Source organism: Pungitius pungitius, chromosome 17 (genome assembly GCF_949316345.1).
Source record: "Pungitius pungitius chromosome 17, fPunPun2.1, whole genome shotgun sequence".
In the NCBI taxonomy this organism is placed as follows: Eukaryota; Metazoa; Chordata; class Actinopteri; order Perciformes; family Gasterosteidae; genus Pungitius; species Pungitius pungitius.
Genome location: NC_084916.1, coordinates 5,546,525 through 5,570,595, shown reverse-complemented (window position 1 = coordinate 5,570,595; position 24,071 = coordinate 5,546,525). Strand labels below are relative to the sequence as shown.

Below are 24,071 nucleotides of genomic sequence, written 5' to 3'. Positions count from 1 at the left end.
TCATTCATTCATCTCGCACAATTGCTTTATTGACACGGCAAATGGTAGCTGACGTATTAAATCATTTGGTGTATCAGTCGTCATAATCACCATGGCACGCGCGCACGTCACAGCAGCTGCTCTCCGCGTGCATGTCGTTCAGCAGACGGAACCATGGAGCCTGGTGACCGTGGACCTGCAGGACTGCTCCCTGTCAGCGCAGGTCCGGGCCGAATCTTTCGAATGAGTGGACGTGGTCGTGGGGGCGGGACTACTGTTCTGATTGGTAACTGCCCCTGGACTCGGTACCTGAGTGGCTGTAGAGCCCGATGCTGATGGTGCCTGACCAGTATGCCAACAGGGTGCACCTGGGGCTGAGGGCACCTGTCCGTAAAGTGCAGCTCATAGAAGTAACTCTGAATAAAGAGTCGGCTTTATGAAATGTGCACCATCAACGAGGAGAAGCAACCCTCAACCTTTAACCCTCACATACTGTTCATGTTGGATGGATGTTAAAGAATTACCTCTTATTAAGTGTCTATACCAAAACTACAGATCTATTTAGAATGACTAAAAAGCCTCTGTCTCATTAACTAATGTATGATTAACCCTTAACGAATGTTTCAGAGAGAAGGGAGAGTGTATTTTTTTAAAATAGTTTTACAAGATTTGTTTATCATATCCTGTTTTACATCATACATATAAACATTAAAGCCTAAGGACTATTACGAGGGGCCAGCGGGCGGTTCTCCTCTGGCAGCTGGATGTGTCAGGGATGATGGTTAGTTTTCTGTCTTCCTGAGTGTGAATTGATTCAAATTGTGACTTCATTGCGGGAGCCTGTGCTTGCAGGTGCAGATGTTGCAGTGTTTGTGTCAAGGCACCCTATGACCTCTGGATGACCTCAGTTCCCTTTAGTGCACCACATATGATCACTCTTATGTTGTTATACTTTTTCACTGTTTTGAGATCCCCCTCCATTCCCCTTCAAAGACAAGCAGGTGTCTGTGTTTCCACAACATTTGCCCAAGTTGCTGCTTGTGACAGTTCAGTTGTGAAATATTTCAAAATATTGGGGGTCACTTAAGGAAAAGTGATCAAATGTCAGTCTAAAAGAACAACGTTTAGGGTATTTTTTTTTAGGGTCCAATTTGAAAGCGTTAAGAATTCCTCGTTGGCTGTTGACCCTGGGTTGAACCCCGCGTGTGAAGGCCAGTGTAGTGTTGGGTCTGCTGAGGCACTGAGGCCGTGCTCAGTACCGTCTGCTGACATCCGTTCACTGGGTACCCTTCTGTGGACGTCTTTCTGTGGAAGGTACTGATAAGCAGCACGTTTTAGAGAAACGGGCTTACATGTTGGCTGGGATGTGCATGAGAGTGTGCCTGTCTAAATGGAACCCAATCAGTCCGAGGGGCTGGGTACGCGGAATCAGTCAAGCAATATGTCTATACAAGTGAAACTTGAAAAATTAGAATATCGTGCAAACGTTCATGTATTTCAGTAATTCAACTCCACCGTCTACCAGGACTTTTTAGAGCACTTCATGCTTCCTTCAGCCGACAAGCTTTATGGAGATGCTGACTTCATTTTCCAGCAGGACTTGGCACCTGTCCACACTGCCAACATTTTGTTGAGATTTTGAATTTGGGGTTTTCATAAGCTGTATGCCATAATCATCCAAAATTATATCAAATAAAGGCTTGAAATTTCTTACTTTGCTTGTAATGAGTCTATATAATATATTAGTTTCACCTTTTAAGTTGAATTACTGAAATAAATGAACTTTTGCACGATATTCCAATTTTTTTCACCTGTATATTCTACTAAACATCTACATCTATATGCATTCTGTGTCTTGGACACATTGCACGTCGTATGAAAAACCAAGCCAATTAAGGCCACGTTTAAAGGGTTTGGGAAAATGTAGTGTTGACTGGAACATTTCCATTTTCATAATTGAGTTAAGAAATGCTCCTATGAACACTATTGCGGTGTAAAAACACCTCTCTGAATATTTCCCTGTTCTGTGTTTAGTTCACTCTATTTTCATGTTGTTTTCGGGAACAGTGCTTCTTTTCATCAACACAGGAGAACTGGTTCCACCCTGAAGGTCTGTACACCCAGACAAACCAATCCACCCACATCTTTTCTTCTGTGTTTTCTGTGTTTTCTGTGTGTCACGCTTGTCTTCTATCAAGTCTCACTTTGTTATCTGGCAACTTCTAAGTCAAACTTTTAACATGAAAAATGAATATACGGTTAAAATGTTTTTGTGTAGCTGACGTTTGGACAATGCATTTGTGTCTCTATCTCTTGCATCTGTAGTGATACAGTCAAAGTTCTCGGATTAGGCCCTTTCATCAGCTTTACTATACAATAGTATCCAAGCTGGGTGCAACTGTTTGGCCAATCTGTAACCTTTATTTAAAAGGACTGTGGATTTTGGTCCCATGAGATACAAATCGTAGCTCGGGTAAAGGAAGAATAGGATGGACAGAACAGACAAAAAAACAGAAAACAGATGAAGGATAACAAGGACCTCGTGCTCTGATAACATCCAGCACGACCTCCTTCCCCAGAGATCCCTTCTTTCTTCATAGTATTAGAGACAGAACGAATAGTTCAAAGCTTTATTCATATCATTGACCATCCTATTCTAGATTGACTAGTGAATGCTGCTGCTTGTGTTTTTTTGCATGTTTCTTCATGCAGTTTCATTTTTTGTAAACTAATGTTAAATTTAAAATTAAAATCCACAATAAAAATAACGCGGTTGTAAAGTACAACAATTAAAAAAGGATAGATGTAATCATTTCTAAAACTAACAACACTTTTTGTTCAGTGCTGGTCAACAATTATAATTTTTCGATGCAAATCAATAGTAAATTCAAAAGTTGTTTTTACACTTCAGACAAATTAGGTGCTTTTTGACAGCAGTATTCAGCAGTAATTATATTTATAGTATACCTTAAACAGAATTGTTGTCACCTCTCAACCTGCCGACGGTCTCACAGCACCTTCCATCCCTGACCCTAGGTCGGGGTGGGACCACCTGCTGCCCCCTGCCCACACGGATGCTCTGGTGTTGCTCAGCTGTTTTTGAGTTGTAGGTCTTTTCACTTGGATCTTTGATCTAATATTCCCAACCTCTGATTTGATAAGGTCAGGCCAATTTTAGAGTAGCTGGGCTGTGCCAGCAGAGCGGCCCTGTGTGCATCCAGGGGGGGCCGATAGCCATCCAGACATCAGCACACAGCAGCCTATAATCCCACACAGGCCCGATTAATTTTAAAGCGGATTTCAATCCTTAAGCTCACTTTCAGCACTCCGACACAGGCTACCACCAGCCAGATACACAAGTATGTTTGACTTTTAAAAATGCATTGGACTTAAAACCTTGAAAACAAAAGGTTCATCCAAATCTAAGAAAAAAAATAGTTTCCTTCAGTGCGTACCTAAAGCTAAGCAAGAAGTATCCGTCAGTGAAATGATATGTGTGTGAAGACAGGCGCTGAGATTGAACCCCAGTAAGTTAGTTGGTGTCCAACCAAGAGCTCCTGGGACCGATCTGAGCCAACCGGTCATCAAACTGGCTGCTGGTCAGCCTGGTGGCGCTGTAAGCACAGTGACCCAGACGCAGTAACCGACTCCATGGACTTTCCTACAGGTTCCTGCCTGCATACAGTTTTCGTGCAGTTCATCTGAATAGTTCATAGCATCCTCCACGCTGTCATAGTCTTACTCTATAGCTTATTGTATGGTAGACCAAATGTTACTGTGTTTCAACTGAATTGATTGCAATGATAATTCAAGCAAGCAACTGAGGGTCTAGAGGAGCCACCGACATCCCCCAATGTGTTGAGCTCCCCCTTTTCAGCCTCCTGTACACAGCCCCCTTCACATTGTAGCACGTAGCTATGGAACTGGAGCCAGTGGAAGTTACCTTCAATCATTGGACCGAGGATTCCATGTTGATGTCTATGAAGGAGTTTCAGATGTATTACAAAAGATCTTTACAGAAAAATCCCTTTAACAAAAGCAAACTTACCTGGTGTTCTGCTTATCAGGACAGAAAAGCTGCAGACTCTTGATTCTGTGAAACACCTGTGCTGACTAAACACATAAAGAGGTGAACTTCCTGTTTGTGTGTTTAGTTGTGATTAGATCCACCTGGGCCTGAGGAGCTCACACAGCACCTACACAGCTTCTGAGACTTGATGTGCTGTGAGTTCTGTCAACCTTCAGTCAGGGACCGGCTCATCTGTTGACAGTGTGGAAGCTAATAGCTAACTTTATCCGTGGTTACATTGTGAAGTTCCAATCAGGAAAAGGTAATATTATAATATTTTTTCAATCTTTTTTTATTTATTTATTTATTTATTTATTTTTCTCTTTTATAATCTTCTGACCACTCAAAGCACTTTAACGCTAAATGTCATCACTCACCATTTCACTCCATTCATATATTGATGACGGGAGCTACTATACACAGTGAAACCTGCCCATCAGGACTCATTCATTCATACCCATTTCAACACTTGAGGCCCTTCAACACTTGGCAAATTCACTTTCTTGCCCAAGGACACATGGACATGGACTAGAGCCACAGAGCTCTAGTCATGGTATGGTATATATATGATATGGTCAAATTAAGCACAAGCCCAGTGTTGTTGCTGCAGTGGAGGAAGGATCGGTCACGACAAGAAGAAGAGCAGACGATGAGAATCTCAGCAGTCCCTAGGATTACGTTACGTCCACATGAGACAGTAGCTTTTGACCTTGTGGAGACACTATTGGGTTATTGTAAATGACGTGGGTGTATGGTCAGGAAATATTTCTGGATTTTCCTCAGAACTTTCTTGCTTAGTCCAGTTCTCCCAGCTACCCTCAAGCCTCTCCGTCCAGTTGTTCTGCTCTCCTCACTTTCCCCTCTCCCCTCAAGACACCAAACAGCGCTGATTAGTGCTCAGAAACAAGTACTAAATACTAAATATATTTACTCGCATACCTTCAATGCTTCAATTGCTTTTTAATTCATGGAAATCAGGTTTAACTGGATGGGTTTCAGTAAACGTTTTGATGAAACATCTTACAAGGATAATGTGTATCCAAAAGGGTGCTGAAAGGATTTAGCTTCTTGAGAAATACAGTGTGCACAGGAAACATGTAACTCTATGACTGCTAACTGCACAGTACCTCCATTGATGCTGAGGAATGACTCAAACTGGGTTCCATTCGCATCGTGCAGAGTTTGACACAAGCAGGCTGTTAATCTGCTGAAAGAGGGAGCTTAAATCTCAGTTTATTATGTATGTGTACAAGCAGGACTTTACGATATCACAAATGGGATGATCAGGGTCCAGTGATGGGACCTTCTGTACTAAAGATCACATTAATCTCCTGGTAATCATAATAACTAGAAAAAATGCAAAATTCTGAAAGCTGAAATGACTTTCCAGAAATTGCTGAAAATACAGAAATAAGAAAATCTTTAGTAACAATAGCAGTAGAAATACTAATTGAAATACTAATTGCTAGTAGTAGTAATAATATCAGTTGTAGAATAACTAATAGTATCAGTAATAGTTCGATTTGGAGTAATAATATATAATAATAATAATAAAAAAGTAATAGTAGCACTAAAAGCAGTAGAAATACTAGTAGTAGTTTTTGTAATACGAGTAGGCCAAGTTACATCAGTTGTAGTTTTAATTTTTGTATTAATAGCAGTATCAATATTTGTAGTACTAGTATTAGTTCTTTTAGTAATATTAGTTGCAAAGTATTTGGAGTCGAATTTGAAAGAGCAATACGTTTCTTTACATTACATTACATTACATGTCATTTAGCTGACGCTTTTATCCAAAGCGACGTACAATAAGTGCATTTCCACATAGATACAAACTCAACAAAACAGCTTCATTCTGAGTGAAAGAGGCGAATACAGAGTTCCTTTTTGTACACTGGGTGGTGCTCTACTAAATGCTAATGAACTCAGGTATACAGGTTGTGGATGATGGTGGTTGTCAGGTGTTTGACCCCAGGAGGGTGAAGGGTTTTTGACCGCAGGCAGGATGTTACTGTCTACGAAGGAAAGGTTTTGATTCCCATTGTTCCCAATCGGGCGAGATTTGGACTTTGTCTCACTCAAAAGTATACCTCTGTTTGATTCCATAGCCACGTGGTGAAATGTCCATTTAATCCAAAAATGAAGCATAAAGAGGGAACATTTTGTTGCTATGTGGCAAAATAGAAATATTTAAAAACCAGATTCTGACGCTGCTCTCCAGGTTTTCAGTCTCCATTCTAGCCTGCCTCATACGCACCGATGGAACTCTCATATAACGGCCTAAAAACACATGGAACACAATCAGTGATATTGGAAAAAGCATATCAATGTTTTAGAGTTTAAATGGTGGCTGAAGCTGAAAGATTGAGAAAGAAGAAGGATTTGTACATTTAAAAAAAGTTTAAGAGAATTGGAAGAAAAAAACTCCATTGGAGTTAAACATGTTATGAATATTGATTAATATAAATTCAAGCACAAGAGGTAAAAGTCATATCAGGCCTGTCCAGAAGGAGCTCAATATTTAAATAGATGAACGGTTTATATAGCTGAAAATATGAAAGAGACGAAGCAGTTCAAAATATGTACGGAAGAAACAGAATAAAGAAGATCAAAAAGAAGGAACGAATGAGAGTTTAGAAGAACAATAGTTGGAAGTCTTAATCAGTTCTAACAATAATCATTGTATGAATAGGTATGTATCCATTAGTTATCACTCCATTGCCCTTTCTGACTTCAAAATACGTTCTAAAAAGATGCATGAGTGGACAGTAAACTCATTACCAGTAATTATTTTTCTTTCACTCCTCTTGAATGTTTAACTCTACACAACAACATAAACAGGTATTTAACTGTTTTCTTTTAATCTCATACCCTTAAAATAGGCTTACTAGAAGTAGTAAATCATGTCCAATGTTAACAGTTCAACATTCCACCTTTCATGTTTTTGAACATCATTCAATCATAAATCATTTTTAATGCTATCTGAAATTGCTATTTTAACAAACATTAACAACAAAGCTATTAAGGTCACATCTTTTTTTTCCTTTACGTACAGTCGTAGACATTTAGGTACACTGGAGGTACTCTCACTATGCAAGGGACATGTCCTCTTTTACTGGTGTCCGCTGCCCAGATTCACAGGGAACTGCAGGTGTGTTTGCTGCACCGAGTGTGGCTTCCTCGGTGTGCTGCAATAGCTTTGGGAAAGAGATAGTATTGGTTTCTTTGCTCCTCGGCCCCTACCCATACCAGATGTGGTATGCCATGACGTGTGAATATGGATTTGAAGTGCTCCACTAAGATGTTGTATGAGTGAGTTTGGCGACTTCAAAGAACCTGGAACGGTAGTCTGCGATCACCAGATAATGTTTTTTGGTCTTCCTGGGAACTTGGTGGGTTGCAGTGTCAAAATTGGTTCTCTCACAAATGCATACGTTACAGTTCAGTTCTCTATCAGTCGTGTTAGGTCTTTGCTAAGGCTTGGCCACCCGACAGATTGTTTGGCCCAGTGGTGTCCACCGAGCTCAATAACACAACATCCTCATCGCTGTCCTCCTTAGTCACTGCAGCTGCATTAACTCCTGTTCTTTTTAGTTCTGCACTGGTTGCACACAGCTTCTCCAGCTGGACACTGCTGCGGAGGATGCCCTAGTGTGTCTCTGCATCTGTTGCATTCTTTTTCTCTCCAGTATCTTTTTATGAAATGGTTGTTTACTCTGCTGCTTGCTTTGCTTTGAGCTGCTGCGCTGCCATGAATGCACACTGTCTAGCTGAGTGCTACTGGCTTCTGCTTCAAAGTTGTGGGTGGTGTGAAAGCTGTCTGCTGACTCGCTGACTTTGTTGTCGCTGTATGTATGTATATATTTGTATGTGTTAGGGAAACTCACAGAGATGTGCAGCATTGTAAGAAGCCCGTTCTTTTTTATTACACCCCTCTCAGGATAGATTGGTTACATATGGAAGGTTTTTATCCTGTGTTCCAACAGGGTAAAAATATTATACAATAATGTATAAAAAATAATATTATTATATTACTACTACAATGTCATCAGTGTATAATGGGTGTGAAAGGGTGATGATGACATGTAGTGTTAAAGAGCGTTGAGTGGTTGGAAGACTAGAATAGAAGTATAAATACAGTCAAATGATCATTTACCATGAAAACAATGCTAATAATGATCCCATTGTTAGTCAAAGGCTCCGTTTCCATCTGGTATGAACATGTTCTTGGCTTGTCTTATTTGGATCAGCTCGTACACAGGGCTCTTTCTGTTGTGGAATTTCTTCTCCTAATTTTTTGTCCTCTATCCCCTTAGCTGTTACCATGACAACCGATGAAGCGGAGAGTCACCAGAAGAAGCCGAGCCAGCAGGAGGAAGCCGGCCAGGACAACAGGCCGCCGTCGCCGGAGGAGGAGCAGCTCCGAACTCGCAACCGCAACTCTGCCGGCCGAGGCCTCTCCCGCCTCTTCTCCTCCTTCCTGAAGAGGCGCTCGCAATGTGAGAGTGACGCGGGAGAGAAAGATGGCAAGGAAGGAGAAGAAGCCATGGCCCCCATCGCTGACCCTGAACCTGAACTGAGAACAGAGGGAGAGGTGCCCCATGACCGGCACTCTGTGAGCAGTGCTGAGGCTCAGGTCAGTCTACATTACATCGGAATATCTATCTGTTAAATGGATGACTTGTAATTATTCATCAGTCTTTGCTTACTGATGCTTTCAATTAGACTTGAGCTTATGACAGGACGTTTATGTTGGGATGCATTTCATTAGTATTTGCTGTTACAGGTTATTAAAAGTGTTTTGCTGTACTATTCATGCAGTTAGCATTACTTATAAGATTTAACAAGAAAATGCATTTCCTGTGGAAAATGCGGTGGAATGCAGTAAAATAAAAGCTGACATGATTTTTTTTTAAATGGCTGAAAATACAGAAAAGGGCTGTCAAAAGATTAAGAAAAATAAACAATTAATTAAGATTAATCATGATTCTTCTAAAGACAAAAATCTTACAAATAATGAGTAATGTTTTATCACATTCATATTGGCCTAATTTATTGCATCGATTAACACACAAGGTGAACTGGACAGCACTGACAGTGATGGTAAACAACTAAAACCCAAACACAGACACACGCATCCAAATCGCTTTAGCTACCACAAGGCAAGCTAGTATGGAGCCAAATCCAAGTTTCATTTGAAAAACAACCTGAAAGTTTAATTCTTGTTAGTTGATCATTGAAAAATACAATATATTCTAAATCAAAATAAGTAGAGGAAAAATAGTTTCGAGTTGAATATAGTGTAGGGTGTGGGTCGGTATGGCTCCGGACACAGGCGCTCGACACCAGGGTGGTGGGTTACAATATTTTATTATTTTTATTGTTTTGCTCCTGCCCACTGGAACACGCCGCTCGCTCGGTCGGTCTCTCTCCCCGCTCGCTCGCCTTACTGCCTTCTTCAGTCGGGAGGAGACGCACACACACACATGTCAATCATTAATCACAATCAAATCAATCGTTCTCACCTGGCACTGTTCCCCGAGCCACTCCCCCTCTCTCCCACCTGCAGCCGAGCTGGAACCACGCCCGCCACCACATATAGTTTTGACTCAGCTCTATATATTTTTTTGGAATAAAATATTTTTTTCGATCTTCACTGTGTTTTTGTGTGTACTGCACACACTACAAAGCTAATACCAATCACCCGTGTAAGGGAGAGACAGAGAGTGACTGGTGGTGCGGGTCTGTGTGGTTCTCATGGTGACAGAAAGTTAGTGTCCATGGTCCCAGTTACCAATGAGTTTACTAAAATGTGTATGTTCGAGACCCGAGACGAATGCAAAAATACCTTTAAATGTCTGACGTGAGATCAGGAATACAACTCTACTGGCAGTTTAACATTTTTTTACCTTCTGCTTTCCATAAGAAATTTGACACCAGATTTCCGTACAGAAGAAATAGAAAGAAGAAGCAGAAGATAAGAACAGTAGTTTGAGTGCTTGAACAGCATTCCAACATTTACCTTGAGAGATTGTTCGTCAAAACATCATAAAGTTGTGATGTTTAGAATGCAGTTGTTTGAATGGATGAAGCTTATTGTTTCCCAGTAACACATTTCTATGAGTGTCTGTCCTCCTTTGTAATTAAAGTGTCTTGTCAGGCCGTCCAGGTAGAGAACAAAGAAGCTGAGGAGGAGGAGGAGGAGGCTGAAAACGACAAGGAGGACAAGGAAAGAGGAGAGGAGACTGCCCTGGAGAAGGAGGACAAGGAGAAGGAGGAAGAGGAGGAGGAGAAAGAGTCTGGCCCTGAAGGAGGCAGTCAGGGAGAGAAGGAGGAGGAAAAGATGACAGAGAGGGAGACCGAAGCTCCCAGAGCTCCTCGCCGGCCCAAAACCATGCAGATCAGAGTCACCCTGCTGGATGACGCTCTCTATGAGTGTGAACTGGATGTAAGAGCTTTATCTTCATTATGCACACAAGTACATTTTCAAATGATGTATTAGAGCAATTCATTTCATAATATTAACATTTCCTAAATGTGGTCATACAAAGGTTTGTTTCAAGTTTATTGAATTACAGAAATACCAATCAAAATCAATTAAATCTGTGAATGTACTATCTAAGCAAACAATCAAATAATTGCAGTGTGTGTGTGTGTGTGTGTGTGTGTGTGTGTGTGTGTGTGTGTGTGTGTGTGTGTGTGTGTGTGTGATTGAATGAAGAGGGAAGGGGTTGAGGATGCTTTCCTTTCACCATGAATCAACGATAACTTACTGGCAGCAGACAAAAGTAAACTGCTGTTTTTTAACGGTTTGCTGCCGTAATATACTGTATGTTACAGTTTATTGTATTATGGTTTGTAACCGTAACTGTTTTGTGTGGTAGTTTTACTTTTTACTTACAAAAGTGAAATCCAATCCAATACAATTACCCACAAGTAAAAGAAAGACAACACAAACTCATTTATGTAATAAGTGTTGGAGTTTATTAAATGCCTTCAAGACAAATATTTTAGACATTTGCAACCAAAAACAAAACATAAAATTTACAGCATGTAAAATAAACCATAAAATCATTAGGAACAAGCTACCAAACTAACTGAACTAATACGCTATGGAACAAGAACCCTTTCAATAAACAAACGTAATGATGTTATTGATAATGTTGACCCACACACAAGTCATGCACCAAGGCTACTCAAAGGTTTTCTTCTCCAGCTCTTGCATTACTACCAAGATAGGAGAACTGAGCCATGCAGAAATTCAAATCCACATCAGGGACATGTTTCTTTGATTGCCAGATCAAAGACATTTTCAAGGAAGCCTCTGAAGTTGTCACACACAGTTCCTTTGTAGGTTTGCCATCAGTCATGGTGATGCCACTTCACTTTTTAGATCCTTTATTAGAGATCCAAACACTAGTCATGTTCTTTTTATAGCAGCACCAGCTGCACGTGGTCCATGTTATTGGGTAGAATATCAGCAAGGGTAGCATATACTGCAAGGACTTTGTTTTCTTTTACCTGATCTAAGCAGATTTACTACTTCGAAGGCATTTTGATGAGGCGATGTCATACATCTGTTGATTATTCTGGCAAGAAGGAGATATTTTGCTTGCAACTTCAAGGAAAACTGCCAAATTCCAAAAGACATTGATTTTATCCCACAGCGTCTGGGCATACTTCTGAGAACTTTTTATGATACCTTGACATGTGTGATGTAAATGAAGACTGGACGTCTTGTCAGATGTTCTGAAGGCGCGGGCTACCTCTTTCCCCTCTATGATATGCATTATCACATTTGGGAATAACCTCTAAGTATTTTCACATTTGGTACTGCATATGCCAACCTGACAAGTTAAGTCAGGTGTGGACTGGCCATGAGGATGATGATTGCTGTGACATTTTAGATGTTCTGGAAAATTCTATAGACATCCAGGAAACACACATAAGAGACTGTTGGTTTGTGTGCGTCATATACGTTAACATGTCAGTGCAAGTCTTTGCACACATGCCACACAATATCATCATAACGTCAAATGTTCTTTCTTCCGCCGGTTTGAATGATTGCATTAACTCAAATGACATTGCTGTTAGCTAGCTAACCTTAGCGTAATGTCACAGAGCTAATGTTAGCTAGCTAACCTTAGCGTAATGTCACAGAGCTAATGTTAGCTGCGCCAAGTACAGATGCTCTAAATCCTTTGTAAAAGTTAGCATTGCCGTAAACCGAGTATTTGCGCCGAGATGCGGTTTCTGGGTCGCCCCTGAAAGTAATTCATGTCAAAGAAACAACATGTCAAATGTCATGAAAATATATTAACATTTACAAGTCTAATTACTACTGTTGTGAAGTGGACCTTCTAATAATGACCAGAATTCATCTTGTCTGAACAGTAACCTTTTACTGTCTTAACCCAGCATTGGAAAACAGTGCGCGAAACGAGCTCTCGATACAAGATCACATATTGATTCTTACATCAAGACATAAACATATAATGCTACTCCCTGGCTTTAACAAAGTAAAAGCACTTCCTGTTAAGTAAGCTTCTCAAAATAAACCGTGTTGCAGAAGCATCATTAACTATATTTCTTATGGAATCAAGCAATTTACAACCATTACAGGAAAGATACTTTGAGAGAAAGTAGTAAGAACACTCTGGCTATGCTCGGGCGATGATGAAAGAGCTTTTATTGCACCATTTGGAGTCGTTGACATGAATCACTACACAATCATAGTGGACTTGGGCAATATAGTACATCGTTAAAACTACAAACAACTAACTAAAAAAGCGGATGTTCTGATGTTGACAAAAAAGGGAGAGACGAGCGATTCAGTTATCTCCTCCTGGATCCCATACAAAACAAAATAAAGCAATAGTCTGAAAGTTGAAGACTATAACTTAAAGATTTTTATAATAAAAGAGAACAAGCAACAATGAGAAGCCTCGATCTTTTGCTGACCGGAGTCAGCGTGAAAGAGAATAGTTATCGAGTGTTAGAGGAAACTCACGGATCGGTCACGACTTTTTGTTTTTTCACACGTTTTCACACGTTTGTTTTCCAGTGGGACCTGGTGCCCAGTCTGTGACTATGGAGTCTCTTGGTCAATTATGCATGTCCTCCTGCCTGTTGTTGTCCTCCCCGTTGTTGTCCAAAGCAGCATTAGTGACAGGGCCCAACACAGTCCGGTTGGAGAAGCGGCAGCTCCCCTGAGTCTCTGCACTGTTTTCACCATCTGCCATCATGTTTAGCACAATCCTGAATACATTTTCCTTGACGTGACGTCCGTTTGTAACTATTCAGTGTCTTGTTCTCTGCGTCCATGTCTGTGTCAGAAACACGCAAAAGGTCAGGAGCTCTTCATGAAAGTGTGTGACCACCTCAACCTTCTGGAGAAAGACTACTATGGCCTGGTTATCTCTGAGTTGGCCACCATGAAGGTGAGCATCTTTAGGTATTATTCCAAGAATCCCAACATTAATGTTTGAGTAAGGCAAGAATAGGCCAACTCTCCACATGATAATACCATTGGTGGTTAGAGTAACCTGAGCAGTGTTTTATGATATTATGCTACATCTCTCATTCATTTGACCAGACTTGGATGGACCTAACCAAGGAGATCCGCAGGCAGGTACAAGGTGAGCAAAACCTTACTCAAAGATTATTATCTCCTGTGGTCATTGACATGCTTCTAATCCATGTTTACAGTTATTTCATCATTTTAAACCTTCCTTTTCTTCTCTAGGTACCAACTATAATTTCACATTCAATGTGAAATTCTATCCACCGGACCCTGCCCAACTGTCTGAAGACATAACAAGGTACTCCATGTTTGTGTATGTTTTTTGTCTACTACAAGCAGCGAACATCAGTTTTATTGTATTAAATTCCAAATGTGAGTAGGATTTAGCACTCCAAACGAGATAAAAGTGTTGAGAGATTTGTGAATTTTGATGGTCAAGATAATCATAACAAAAAAGTGCCAAAAGTAAGGCTGTCAAAATTAATCTATCAAATTATTACAATCCAATTTTTTAACGGATTTATCGCAACTTTGTTTACTTCCGCTGTGCGTTGACCCCCGAACCGTAACTGCTGCATGCTGCAGTCACTTAGATCGGAGAGAAAGAGGCGGGAGCTGAAGATGGAGACAGCGCTTTGCATTAGACGTAAAACGAACACAGGCGTGCAGCAGAGAACTGTGCACAGGAATTCTTCCATGTGTCGAACAGGAGGGACATGAGTGGAGAGCACTACCCCTGTGTCCCTAATAGACAGTGGTTTGGAAAACGTCCTGGCTCAATGTTGGGAGATTGTTGGCACTTTATGGACAGTCATATTATGCAGAGTTGAGAGAAGAGGAAAGTGCACGAGGACAGCAGGAAGAGTCACTAGTTCAACACGTTCCACCTCGTGGAATTCTGCTCCCAAGATGATCAGATGTGTGTAGTTTTGTGTTAAAAAGAATACAATTAAACAAGTACACGTTTTCTTTTGAGTAAGTGATTACTTTTTTTTTTTATAAGGTTTAGTCTTTGAAGTAAAACTTTTAATAGCAATTCATCTAGATCAGTGGTTCTCAACTGGCTCCGGGACCCACCCATCACCCCTTAATCACAATTCGGTCAACGGGGGGGAGGTTGCGCTAGCGGCGTCGACGGGGGGGGGGGGGGGGGGTGCTGCTAGCGGTGTTTTCCATGCAAAGGCCTGCGACCCACTACAAACGGGTCCGCGACCCACTAGCGAAACACTGATCTAGATTAATACATTTCAAAATGTAATGTAAGATTAATTAGTTAATTTCTTTTGGCAGCCCCAGGCAAAAGTCAAACATTAAATCAATCAATAAACTATGATGGTTTATCATAGTCATCAGTCCATATTATCCCTTTATGTGCATTGCAGGTACTACCTGTGTCTCCAGCTGAGGAAGGACATCCTGCAGGGCCGCCTCCCTTGCTCCTTCGTCACGCTTTCCCTCCTGGGCTCCTACGCCCTGCAGTCGGAGCTCGGCGAGTATGACCCTGAGCTTCACGGCAGTGAATACACTAAGGATATGAAAATGGCCCAGGGTCAGACCAAGGAGCTGGAGGACAAAATGATGGAGCTGCACCGCACATACAGGTCAGAACTTGATGTTTTGTATTCTTTACTCAATCCACCATCTATGGGGACAAACCGTTTATGGGGATTGGGTAAAAGACGAACCCTGTATTCTAAAAACCTTTTAGTCTACAACTATTGACTCCAAAGTGTAGTTAAGTAAACAGAATAAGAGGAGTGATGATGATGGTGCAACTGCCTCAAAAGTATGAATGGAATTACATAGTGATTATGAAAAGTATGTTCAAAATGAAGCGCTTGAGTGAATAAACCTCACATTAATGTTGTTATGAACTCTATTAATTTATTATGTAATAACTACATTACATGGAAAGGTTTGAACAAAATATACATTAGACAAGATTCTTTGAGTAATTTGATGAAATCTTCCATTCTGATAACTTATCGTAAATGATAACTGTCACAATCAGAACCCCTATCAGTATTCTTATCACAGAATCCTCGCAGTAACAGTAACTATAGTTGTGGGATTCCTGTGTTGTTTTGGCAGGTCAATGAGTCCAGCCCAGGCAGACCTGATGTTTCTGGAGAATGCCAAGAAACTCTCCATGTACGGAGTGGACCTCCACCAGGCCAAGGTGAGCACAGGATGTAGGAAGTGGGTTTGCATGAAGACATGTTCTTGTCAATACTTGGAATTGTGGAATTTGTCCCTACCAGTATTTGGGAACACTCACCAATTATTTCCTACAATGAACTCCATTTCCCTGCATCTGAATAATGTGATACCGCTTGGACAGCTATCAATCAGACATTTATGTGTGGTGGTGAGGAGTTTGTTGAAGGGGATCGGCAGCTATTAAATTGAATCAGCTGGCTCCAGGTGACCACAAGTAGCAGGCAATCTGCTCCTCTCCTCTAAGCTCTGGGGACTGAGATGGTGAGACATTGTAGATGGAATGTTGATTGGTAACGTGGATCAAGCCTGCATTTTATTTACAGAGGCTGTAACCAACCGTACAATAAGACCCAATTGTGAGATGTATGTCTCATAAGAAGTATTTTCTGGTGGACTACGTGTGTTGATATGGCTGATATGGGCACGGATGATGTGAATAGATTCGATATGAACATTTAAGGAGGTTCCTTCCCCAGATAAAAGAGGAAGGATGAGTGTGTTGACTCATAAAAAACATAAAAAGTGAAAAATCATGATCTGGAGGAATCCAGTAAACAACACCAGAATAAAAGTGTTTGATACACTGTTTCTTGGGAAGGACATCCGGACCCTGCAAACCTACACCTTTTTTGTAGTTAAATGGTGAAAAAGGGCACAGTAAGTAGTGGTAGTAGTAGTAGTAGAGAAGGGTTGTCCTTCTATTAGAAGATCAGCAGTCTAATCCACAGCTCCCCTACGGTTTAACCCCCAACCTTTCTATTACCAGCACACCCCCTGTACTCCATGTTGCCCCAAGACAATGTCAACAAACAGATAGAAAAAAACAAAAAAAACTCCATGTGCTTGCTGCTTTGTCTGTTAGTATTGTAATGTCATGCATCAGATAAGAAATAGCCGGGAGACATGTGACTTGTGAAATCAGGTCAATCTGTTTATGTCAGAGCAGGGATTTAAGCAGCTATGGAAACAGGAAAATACTGCACCCTTGTGGATGATTGTCAGCAGCAGGAGGAAGTTCCATCATTAAACTGCTATAGTTCAGAATTGGTACAAACTATACAGTAGTAAACATTGCAAACAGTTGTTGTGTACTAAAAGCACAGGGAATAAACCGTTTGTGTGTAAACATTACAATATCACTTTTCCTGGAAAAAACAGAGCCTGGACTAGGTTAGGTTAGTCTTTCATTGACAGATTTTGGTGATCTAGCATCATCAGCGGTACATGGACAGAGGGAGGGGATTCTGCACTTTACCTCACGTGTTATATGAGCTCATCCAGATCCATTATTATGAGAACTAGTAGTGCAGACGTAACATGGACCACACCACAGTGAATTTTGGGGGGTTTCGGTCCAATACTTTGCATGTAATAACCCTTAAACCTTTTCTAAAAATAATAAAACCCACCCAGAAACGTATTGAAATAATTAAAATAAATTGTATTTTATTAATTGTAAATACAATATTGAATACGTTACAACTTTGGGAATTTATATATTTTTGTTACACTACGCACAATTAAACCACACAACCTTCTCTTTACATGATTTTCCCATTGACTGTGATACACAAATACACGTGCACACCCCAGTAACACCTAACTAAGCCGGCAAAGCAGGTACTGGTCCACAGGTGTCAGACCAGAAGCACAATGTAGGGGGTAGCAATATTCACACCATATGGGCACCCAGGATTGTTAAAGGAACTCCAAGCATTCCCGGGTAGCTCAGAGCGCCACCTGGTGGTGATCTCCTGGCTCACCGTCATTAACAGTCCAAACGAGGCCCCACAGCTTAGCTGGGTGGGCTAGCAGAAATCCAAAGACGTCAACGTGGCTGTAACCTTAACTTCTAAATAAATGTTAAAACAACTTATTAACCTTTGTTTCATGCATGCTCTTTACTAGCTTACACTTAGTGTTGTTCATTCCAGGCTCCATCTGAAGTGGTCTGAATATGTAAATCTGCCTGTCTCTGTTAGGATCTGGATGGTGTTGACATCATGCTGGGTGTTTGCTCCAGTGGTCTGATGGTTTACAAAGACAAACTGAGGATCAACCGTTTCCCCTGGCCCAAAGTCCTCAAGGTCTCCTACAAACGCAGCAGCTTCTTCATCAAAATAAGACCCTCAGAGGTACAGGCTGTTTTCATATGCACAAATACTATATACCCCTCATTATTGTTGTATTGTAACACAGAACTCACCATAACCATGAGGGCACCGCAAAGCTTATTCCATCAGTCACAGTTTTAGCTTTTGTTGTTTCAACAGGTGGAACATTATGAGAGTGCAATTGGCTTCAGACTACCCAATTACAAGGCAGCCAAGAAGCTGTGGAAAGTGTGTGTAGAACATCACACCTTCTTCAGGTAGGGGATGGTAATCTTGAAGTGACTTTGTTCTCAGGCTGTGCAGCGTTTAAGTTGAAGGGACTCCTGACATTTAGCCAACATGCTTGTTTGCTGATCAGTACCTGTTTTTCTGCAGGCTGACTTCCACTGAGATGGCCACCACTCCCAGGAAGTTCCTGGCGTTGGGCTCCAAGTTTCGCTACAGTGGTCGGACTCAAGCTCAGACCAGACAGGCCAGCTCTCTGATCGACAGACCGGCTCCTCTGTTCCAGCGCTCTTCCAGCAAGAGGAACTCCCGCAGCCTCGATGGAGGTAAAATGGTGCAGCTGCTGTTTACGTATGTGTGTGTTTGTGCATACAGGCAGACGGTAATGCACTCTATGGCAGACAATAGAGAAACTGCATGCTGAGAACTGTTTTTTTATTTGAATCTATCATTTAAATCCTTTTGTGTTTAGTATTCCTAGAAGGTAGGTAGCACAATAATTCATGACCACCTTTTGTTTTTTTAACGTGAGTCTTTTCTCGCCATCCAATCCAGCAATGGCATCAACTCCCGACAATAAATCCACTCGTCCAGTCAGTGCCCCCATTATGTCTCCGGTGTCTCCTGGAGAGGCAGTTCCCTCTCCGCTGCTACCGACCCTGACTCGCTCTGACCACCACCGCTCCACACACCGCGGCCATCGCTCCGCAAACAGGAAGGCAGAGGTTCAGCCAGCGGAGAACACCAAGAGCCACAGCCCCAGACCAGAGTCCACCCCGGAAATGAAGGTAGTGCACTTCCCCCAGTTATGCCATTGAAGAAAAAGGGAAAGTTCGAGGGTCCCTGTGATCAGGGAAGAGACCAGACAGAAGAGGTCCAAAACGAAAATACAGTTTGTCCCAATGTTCAATTAGCAACTAAGGTTATGGCATACATATGCGATGGGGAGAGAAGGGGAGAAACCTTAGTGATAACGGCGGAGGACAATGGCTGTGGTTTGAGTGTGCTCACCTGTGTGTGCATGTGTGCACGTCAGTACAAAGAGAAGAGGAGAGTCGTTAATGTGTGACCATGTAGAGACAAACATATCTCACTGTGCTGTTGTGGAAGATTTTGCACAGACAATCATAAAATAAGAATAAGGCTCAGAGTCAAAAATTTATTTTGCCGTTTATTTCCTTGCAAGAGAAAGAAGGTCACAACATCGAGGTGCTCAGTGGACTGCCAAGAACCTTCCCCCTTCACAACAGGGCCAGGCCGTTCTTATACCTGCAAGTGGCCTCCAAACCAACTTGTTGTCTCTCTACAGCCAGGAGACTGGCTTCTTATCAGTGTGAGAGACTCCAGCTCAAGTCTTTTTCATAGCCACACCATCCCAGCACTTTATATCTATAACTTTGTCCGTTCAATTAAATATTTAAGGGTTACCGACATTTTTTCCTCTTACAGTGCGCACGTTGAGTATTTAATATAAAAGAATTCACATGACCTGCTAGGATGCGACCTAGTATAACAAGCGGCAGTCCCGCCCATACAAGCTATATTTGAATATGAAGACATGAGCTTGTATCTTTTCACAGTTAACCTGCAGATGCAGAAACTAAACGCTTAAAAAAACAACAGAGAACCAGTCTCAAATGAACAGGTCCTCCTTTGACCAAAAGTTCCAAGGCTACCATCATGTTTATTTCCCATAATTGTTGTGTGGATTGTTTGGTTTTGGCTGGAATTGATCCTGATGTGTGAGCTTTGCCTCCGCTAACAGTCCTTGGCCAGGAGAGAGCGGAGGCTCTCTCCCTCTGTGACCAGCGCCAATGGGGAAAGAGAGAAAAAGAGCAAGGTTTGTTTGCTTGACGCATGATCAGCCTGAACTACAGCTGAACCACCTGAAATTTAACCAAAAATAGAAAAATATGTACAGTAGACCAGCAGTGTTTAGGCCACGCAACCCCTTCTGATTGGGTTCATACACCAATCCCCCACACTCAGCAAAATAAATCTGAATTCAAACTGGAATAATGAAGGAACAGTTGGCTCTGCTGTTAAATGTTGCAGTGGGAACACAAACTGAACAAGCGTTGTGTCATATTATTCCTGACTCTGACAAAAACAAACAAACTACAAGTGTGAAAAAGCCCTGAAACACTGCAACAAACTTTCAGTAAATTCCAGTTACGTCACCTTTAAACACCCCCCACTAATTATCTCCAGTTGCTTTTATTTTCCAAATTGCCATATTATAGATTTACAAAGCACTATGTTCAAATTATTGGTGGCCACAGAAAAACTATTTTTAGCAAATCCAGTGAGGAATATTGTAGAAAAAGTAATACTGAATAAAAAATAAAAATGTTTGAGGGGTGTGAGCAGTTTTACTGTCTCGTAGAAACATAATTTCGTAGAAAACCTTTCATCTGAAATATTTCATATTCTGTTCCATTGACAGCGTTGGTGGCCAACAGGCCTTCATTTATCTTTGTATTCAGTACAATTAGGAGGGGGAAGTTGTATGTTTTACAAATGGTCTGTTAGAGTCTGAAAGGGAACCTTGACATCCAGTAACTGTGTTTCCTCTGACGGTGGAGCAGCACTCGCCTCAGGACAAAACAAAGATGGAGATGGTGCGAGTGAGGAAGGTTAGCATGCTCCTGATCCAGTGCTCGTGCTGACTCACTATCCTCATTCCTTCATCACATGAAGAACGCTTTCATTTGCTTGTCTTTTATCTGCCAGCACACGATCGCCAAGTTTTCTAAACTCTGTTTTTATGATTTCTGGCTGTTTGTGTCCCTGTGACGGCTCGTCCATGTCCATTGTTATAGGAGAATGCCAAGAAGATTGTTACAAATTGCAACCAAGTGAAACTTCTCCTGTGTGCAAAGGGTGTAGATAGAAGTCAGAAGCCGAAAGAAAGAGTGAGTTTAGTTCCGGTTAGATTTTGTAGTATCCTGCCTCTCATGTCCCCGGGTTAAGTTCACATCTTACCCTGGCGTCTTTCCCCTGTGAGTGTGATTGTCTGCCATGGCCCCCATGGTTTCCTGCTGTGTCCAATCACCTGCACCTTCCTCGTGTATCCCTTGTCTGAGAGTCCAGGGCCCTGTTCCACGTACGTGGCTAACTCAGTAAGCCGGATCATTTTCAGGATAATATGATGTAGATCAGCCTTTTTGGTTTCCTGAAGCAGGTTGGGCTAAATCACCATAGCAACACATCCAAAAACTTGAACCTGCTCTGCTGCTGAATTAGTTTGCCACTCCCCCCCAAAAAATGGGCAGCTCTCTTCCTCATTGATGAAGGAGCGAGTTCTCAGAGATCACGATGACGTCCTGTACGCTAAAGATGATGAAGACAGGAATTATTTATTTACTCCATCCGTAACATGACGTGAACTCCACATGCTGCAGACCATCTGGAAACCCGCTGCATGTCGTGCTCTTCCTCAAGTTCTGTTGGTTTATTTGGCTTCTGATTATGAATAATAGATATATACTGTTTTGCCCATACACAATAATACTCTGAGTTCTATATGGTCATCTACACAAACATATATACACAAGGAATAATACTGTTTTTAAAAGTCCGTCCAGGATTTTGTTGAAATTTCTGTGATATCATATATACTGAGAAGGTGTTCAAAGCTTTTGAGCAACATAAGCAGAATTGAAAAATAAAATACATCTAAATGTATAACCTATGAAAAGTAAAGTAAGTATGAAAGTATAGAATAGTCAGTATAGAAATGAGCAGGTGGTAAAGTCAAGCTGCTCTATTAAGCACCTAGATCAGGGGTGTCAAACTCATTTCAGGTTTGGGCCACATACTGCCCACTTTGACCCAACGTGTGACCTAGATGTTTAAATGAAGGGAGTGTCAATGGTAGTACAATGTTTTTTGTAAGAATGAAGCAACATGTTTATGTTATTTAGTTATATTTACTCAACAGGACATTTCACAGCTCTCTGCTGAGCAAACGTTATTAGACTTAGATTTTATCATAACTAAAAAATAAAAATGTACTAAATTGCTCCTCATGCAAAACACAACCTGTGTGTCATGTGGGATGTGAGCGCCAATAACCACGTTTGCATGCATAGCATGTTACCAGCCGTCGTCTCCTGCACACACACACCGCTGGTGTGCAGCTGAATCCCTCACTCTTCCATGAGCTGAGCCCCCTAGTAACGGCAAACCCATAGCCCTTTTATTTTATGTGATTCATGTCATCACCATGGTCAGTGCTGCTCTTAGGATTTCATTGCAAATCTTATATTCAAATGTTTGAATTAATTCCTAAATTATTTCCAAACAGCTTTTCCTTTTTCCTGATTTTCCACAGAAAAGAGCAAAGAAACTTGAGGGTGAAACTATTTATATCAGACATAGCAATTTAATGTTGGAGGTTTGTATCTTCAGTCTTCAGATATCTGTTCTGACTGCATGCCGTCATCTTTTTCTCCCTGCACGGCTGCTGTTATTTTTCATTTTGCTCAGAAACCTTTGCTTTTCTTGTCTTGTTTTCAGCTTAACCCTAAAGGCTTGGCATGCACCATTTTCCTCTCTGATTCTCATGCAAGTAGCTTCACTTCCCTTTGCCATTGTCATTTCAGATTTTCATTTGTGAAATGGATTGTGTTTTGTTGTATATGCACGATGACCTGCTGCTCTGCCACATATCTATGCGTCCTCTTCAGGGTCCACATTTGGTTTTGTCAAAGCAGGAAAAACACATTAATGAGAGTTCCATTCCATTAGGTGCCCTGTCAGTGAGTTAGCATCCTGGAAATGGCTCATTTAAATGGAATGTTGGCTAGCCAGCATTCAATTGGCCTCCACTTTTCCTGCTTTGAGTCAAATATCAGCTCTGATGGGGGTCTAATGACCCTGTCATGTATTTCTCATTGATGTCATTAACAGATTCTGGACGCCGACATTATGTTGTCTTCATGAACATAACTCCCTGACAATGCTCACTGTGCTGCGGCTGTCCTTTCAGAGAGGAATGACATTTTGTAGGCTTCGAATGTATGATAGAGAACTCCTGTTTTGAGTCTGCATTAATTATTGATGTTCCATTGAATCAAAGGGCAACATAAAGTGTAAAAGCAGTCACACAATGTGATTAACCCACAGGAATTCTTGTTCATATTATATAGATGTCTGCAGCTCCACAGATCAGCTCATAGTTTAGTTTTAAAACTAAACAACAGCTTGGTTGTGGGTTAAACCTCAGCCTGCTACTTACATGGTTAGCCTAGCTTAGCTTCAAAACATTGAATCATTGTTAAGCTGTTTGACTATCAAGGAAAACATAAGAATGCGCTGTGATTCTGATTCCATGAGTTAAGTCTGCACACTGGATGCACACATCCAATAATCTTTAAGAGACTCACAAGGACAATGTCCATGTGAATGATACACTGCATACAGTGCAGAACACTGTTGGCACCGGTTGGTAAACAATATGGAAAGCAAGATGTGCAAATAAGGCTTTGAACTCTCTATTTAAAAAGTCGTTGTTTTTTTAATTTCAGGTATTGAAAGAAACATCCCACTCCCGTGGGAAGTGTTTCAAAAGGCAACGCCTGATTGTTCATCAGTTATTAAACTCAGTTATCACTTGAGTTTCATACCAGAGTTGAGGTAGATCACTGATTAAACTCAGGTTTTACACTGGATTTATTTTATAGCTGTGACTGCAACAATCTTAAAGTAGATCTCTAATGTCATCAACATTAAAGAAGAGCTGCAATGCCATCAAGATCAGTTTAACTTCAAAGTAGAGCTTTCATGTCATCAACCTAAAAGTAAAGCTGTGAATGCAACAACCTGCCCAAGCGTCCCCCCATGGCGGTACCCTTGGTTTCTACCCTTCCGATCAAGTTGACCACATCACGTTGAATAAAAGGCGTCAAAGACCAATAGAATAATGTTGCACACCAGG

General features: G+C 41.3%; 1 protein-coding gene across 9 annotated transcripts in view; it reads left to right on the top strand.

The window, feature by feature from the left end:
• Positions 1-24,071, top strand: part of epb41a (erythrocyte membrane protein band 4.1a) — a 40,996-nt gene that overhangs the window by 359 nt on the left and 16,566 nt on the right. For 4 of the 9 annotated variants that reach the window (XM_037473378.2, XM_037473377.2, XM_037473376.2 and 1 more), the window contains exons 2-15: positions 8,365-8,684; positions 10,209-10,496; positions 13,384-13,488; positions 13,644-13,686; positions 13,794-13,869; positions 14,954-15,172; positions 15,663-15,750; positions 17,774-17,926; positions 18,065-18,162; positions 18,281-18,456; positions 18,686-18,918; positions 19,896-19,970; positions 20,719-20,766; positions 22,467-22,529. In XM_037473378.2, the coding sequence (XP_037329275.2) occupies positions 8,373-8,684; positions 10,209-10,496; positions 13,384-13,488; positions 13,644-13,686; positions 13,794-13,869; positions 14,954-15,172; positions 15,663-15,750; positions 17,774-17,926; positions 18,065-18,162; positions 18,281-18,456; positions 18,686-18,918; positions 19,896-19,970; positions 20,719-20,766; positions 22,467-22,529 (1,977 nt within the window). In that variant the 5' untranslated portion in view covers positions 8,365-8,372. The remainder of the gene's footprint in view (positions 1-8,364; positions 8,685-10,208; positions 10,497-13,383; positions 13,489-13,643; positions 13,687-13,793; positions 13,870-14,953; positions 15,173-15,662; positions 15,751-17,773; positions 17,927-18,064; positions 18,163-18,280; positions 18,457-18,685; positions 18,919-19,895; positions 19,971-20,718; positions 20,767-22,466; positions 22,530-24,071) is intronic. The other 5 variants (XM_062558689.1, XM_037473380.2, XM_037473379.2 and 2 more) reach the window with 5 other exon arrangements.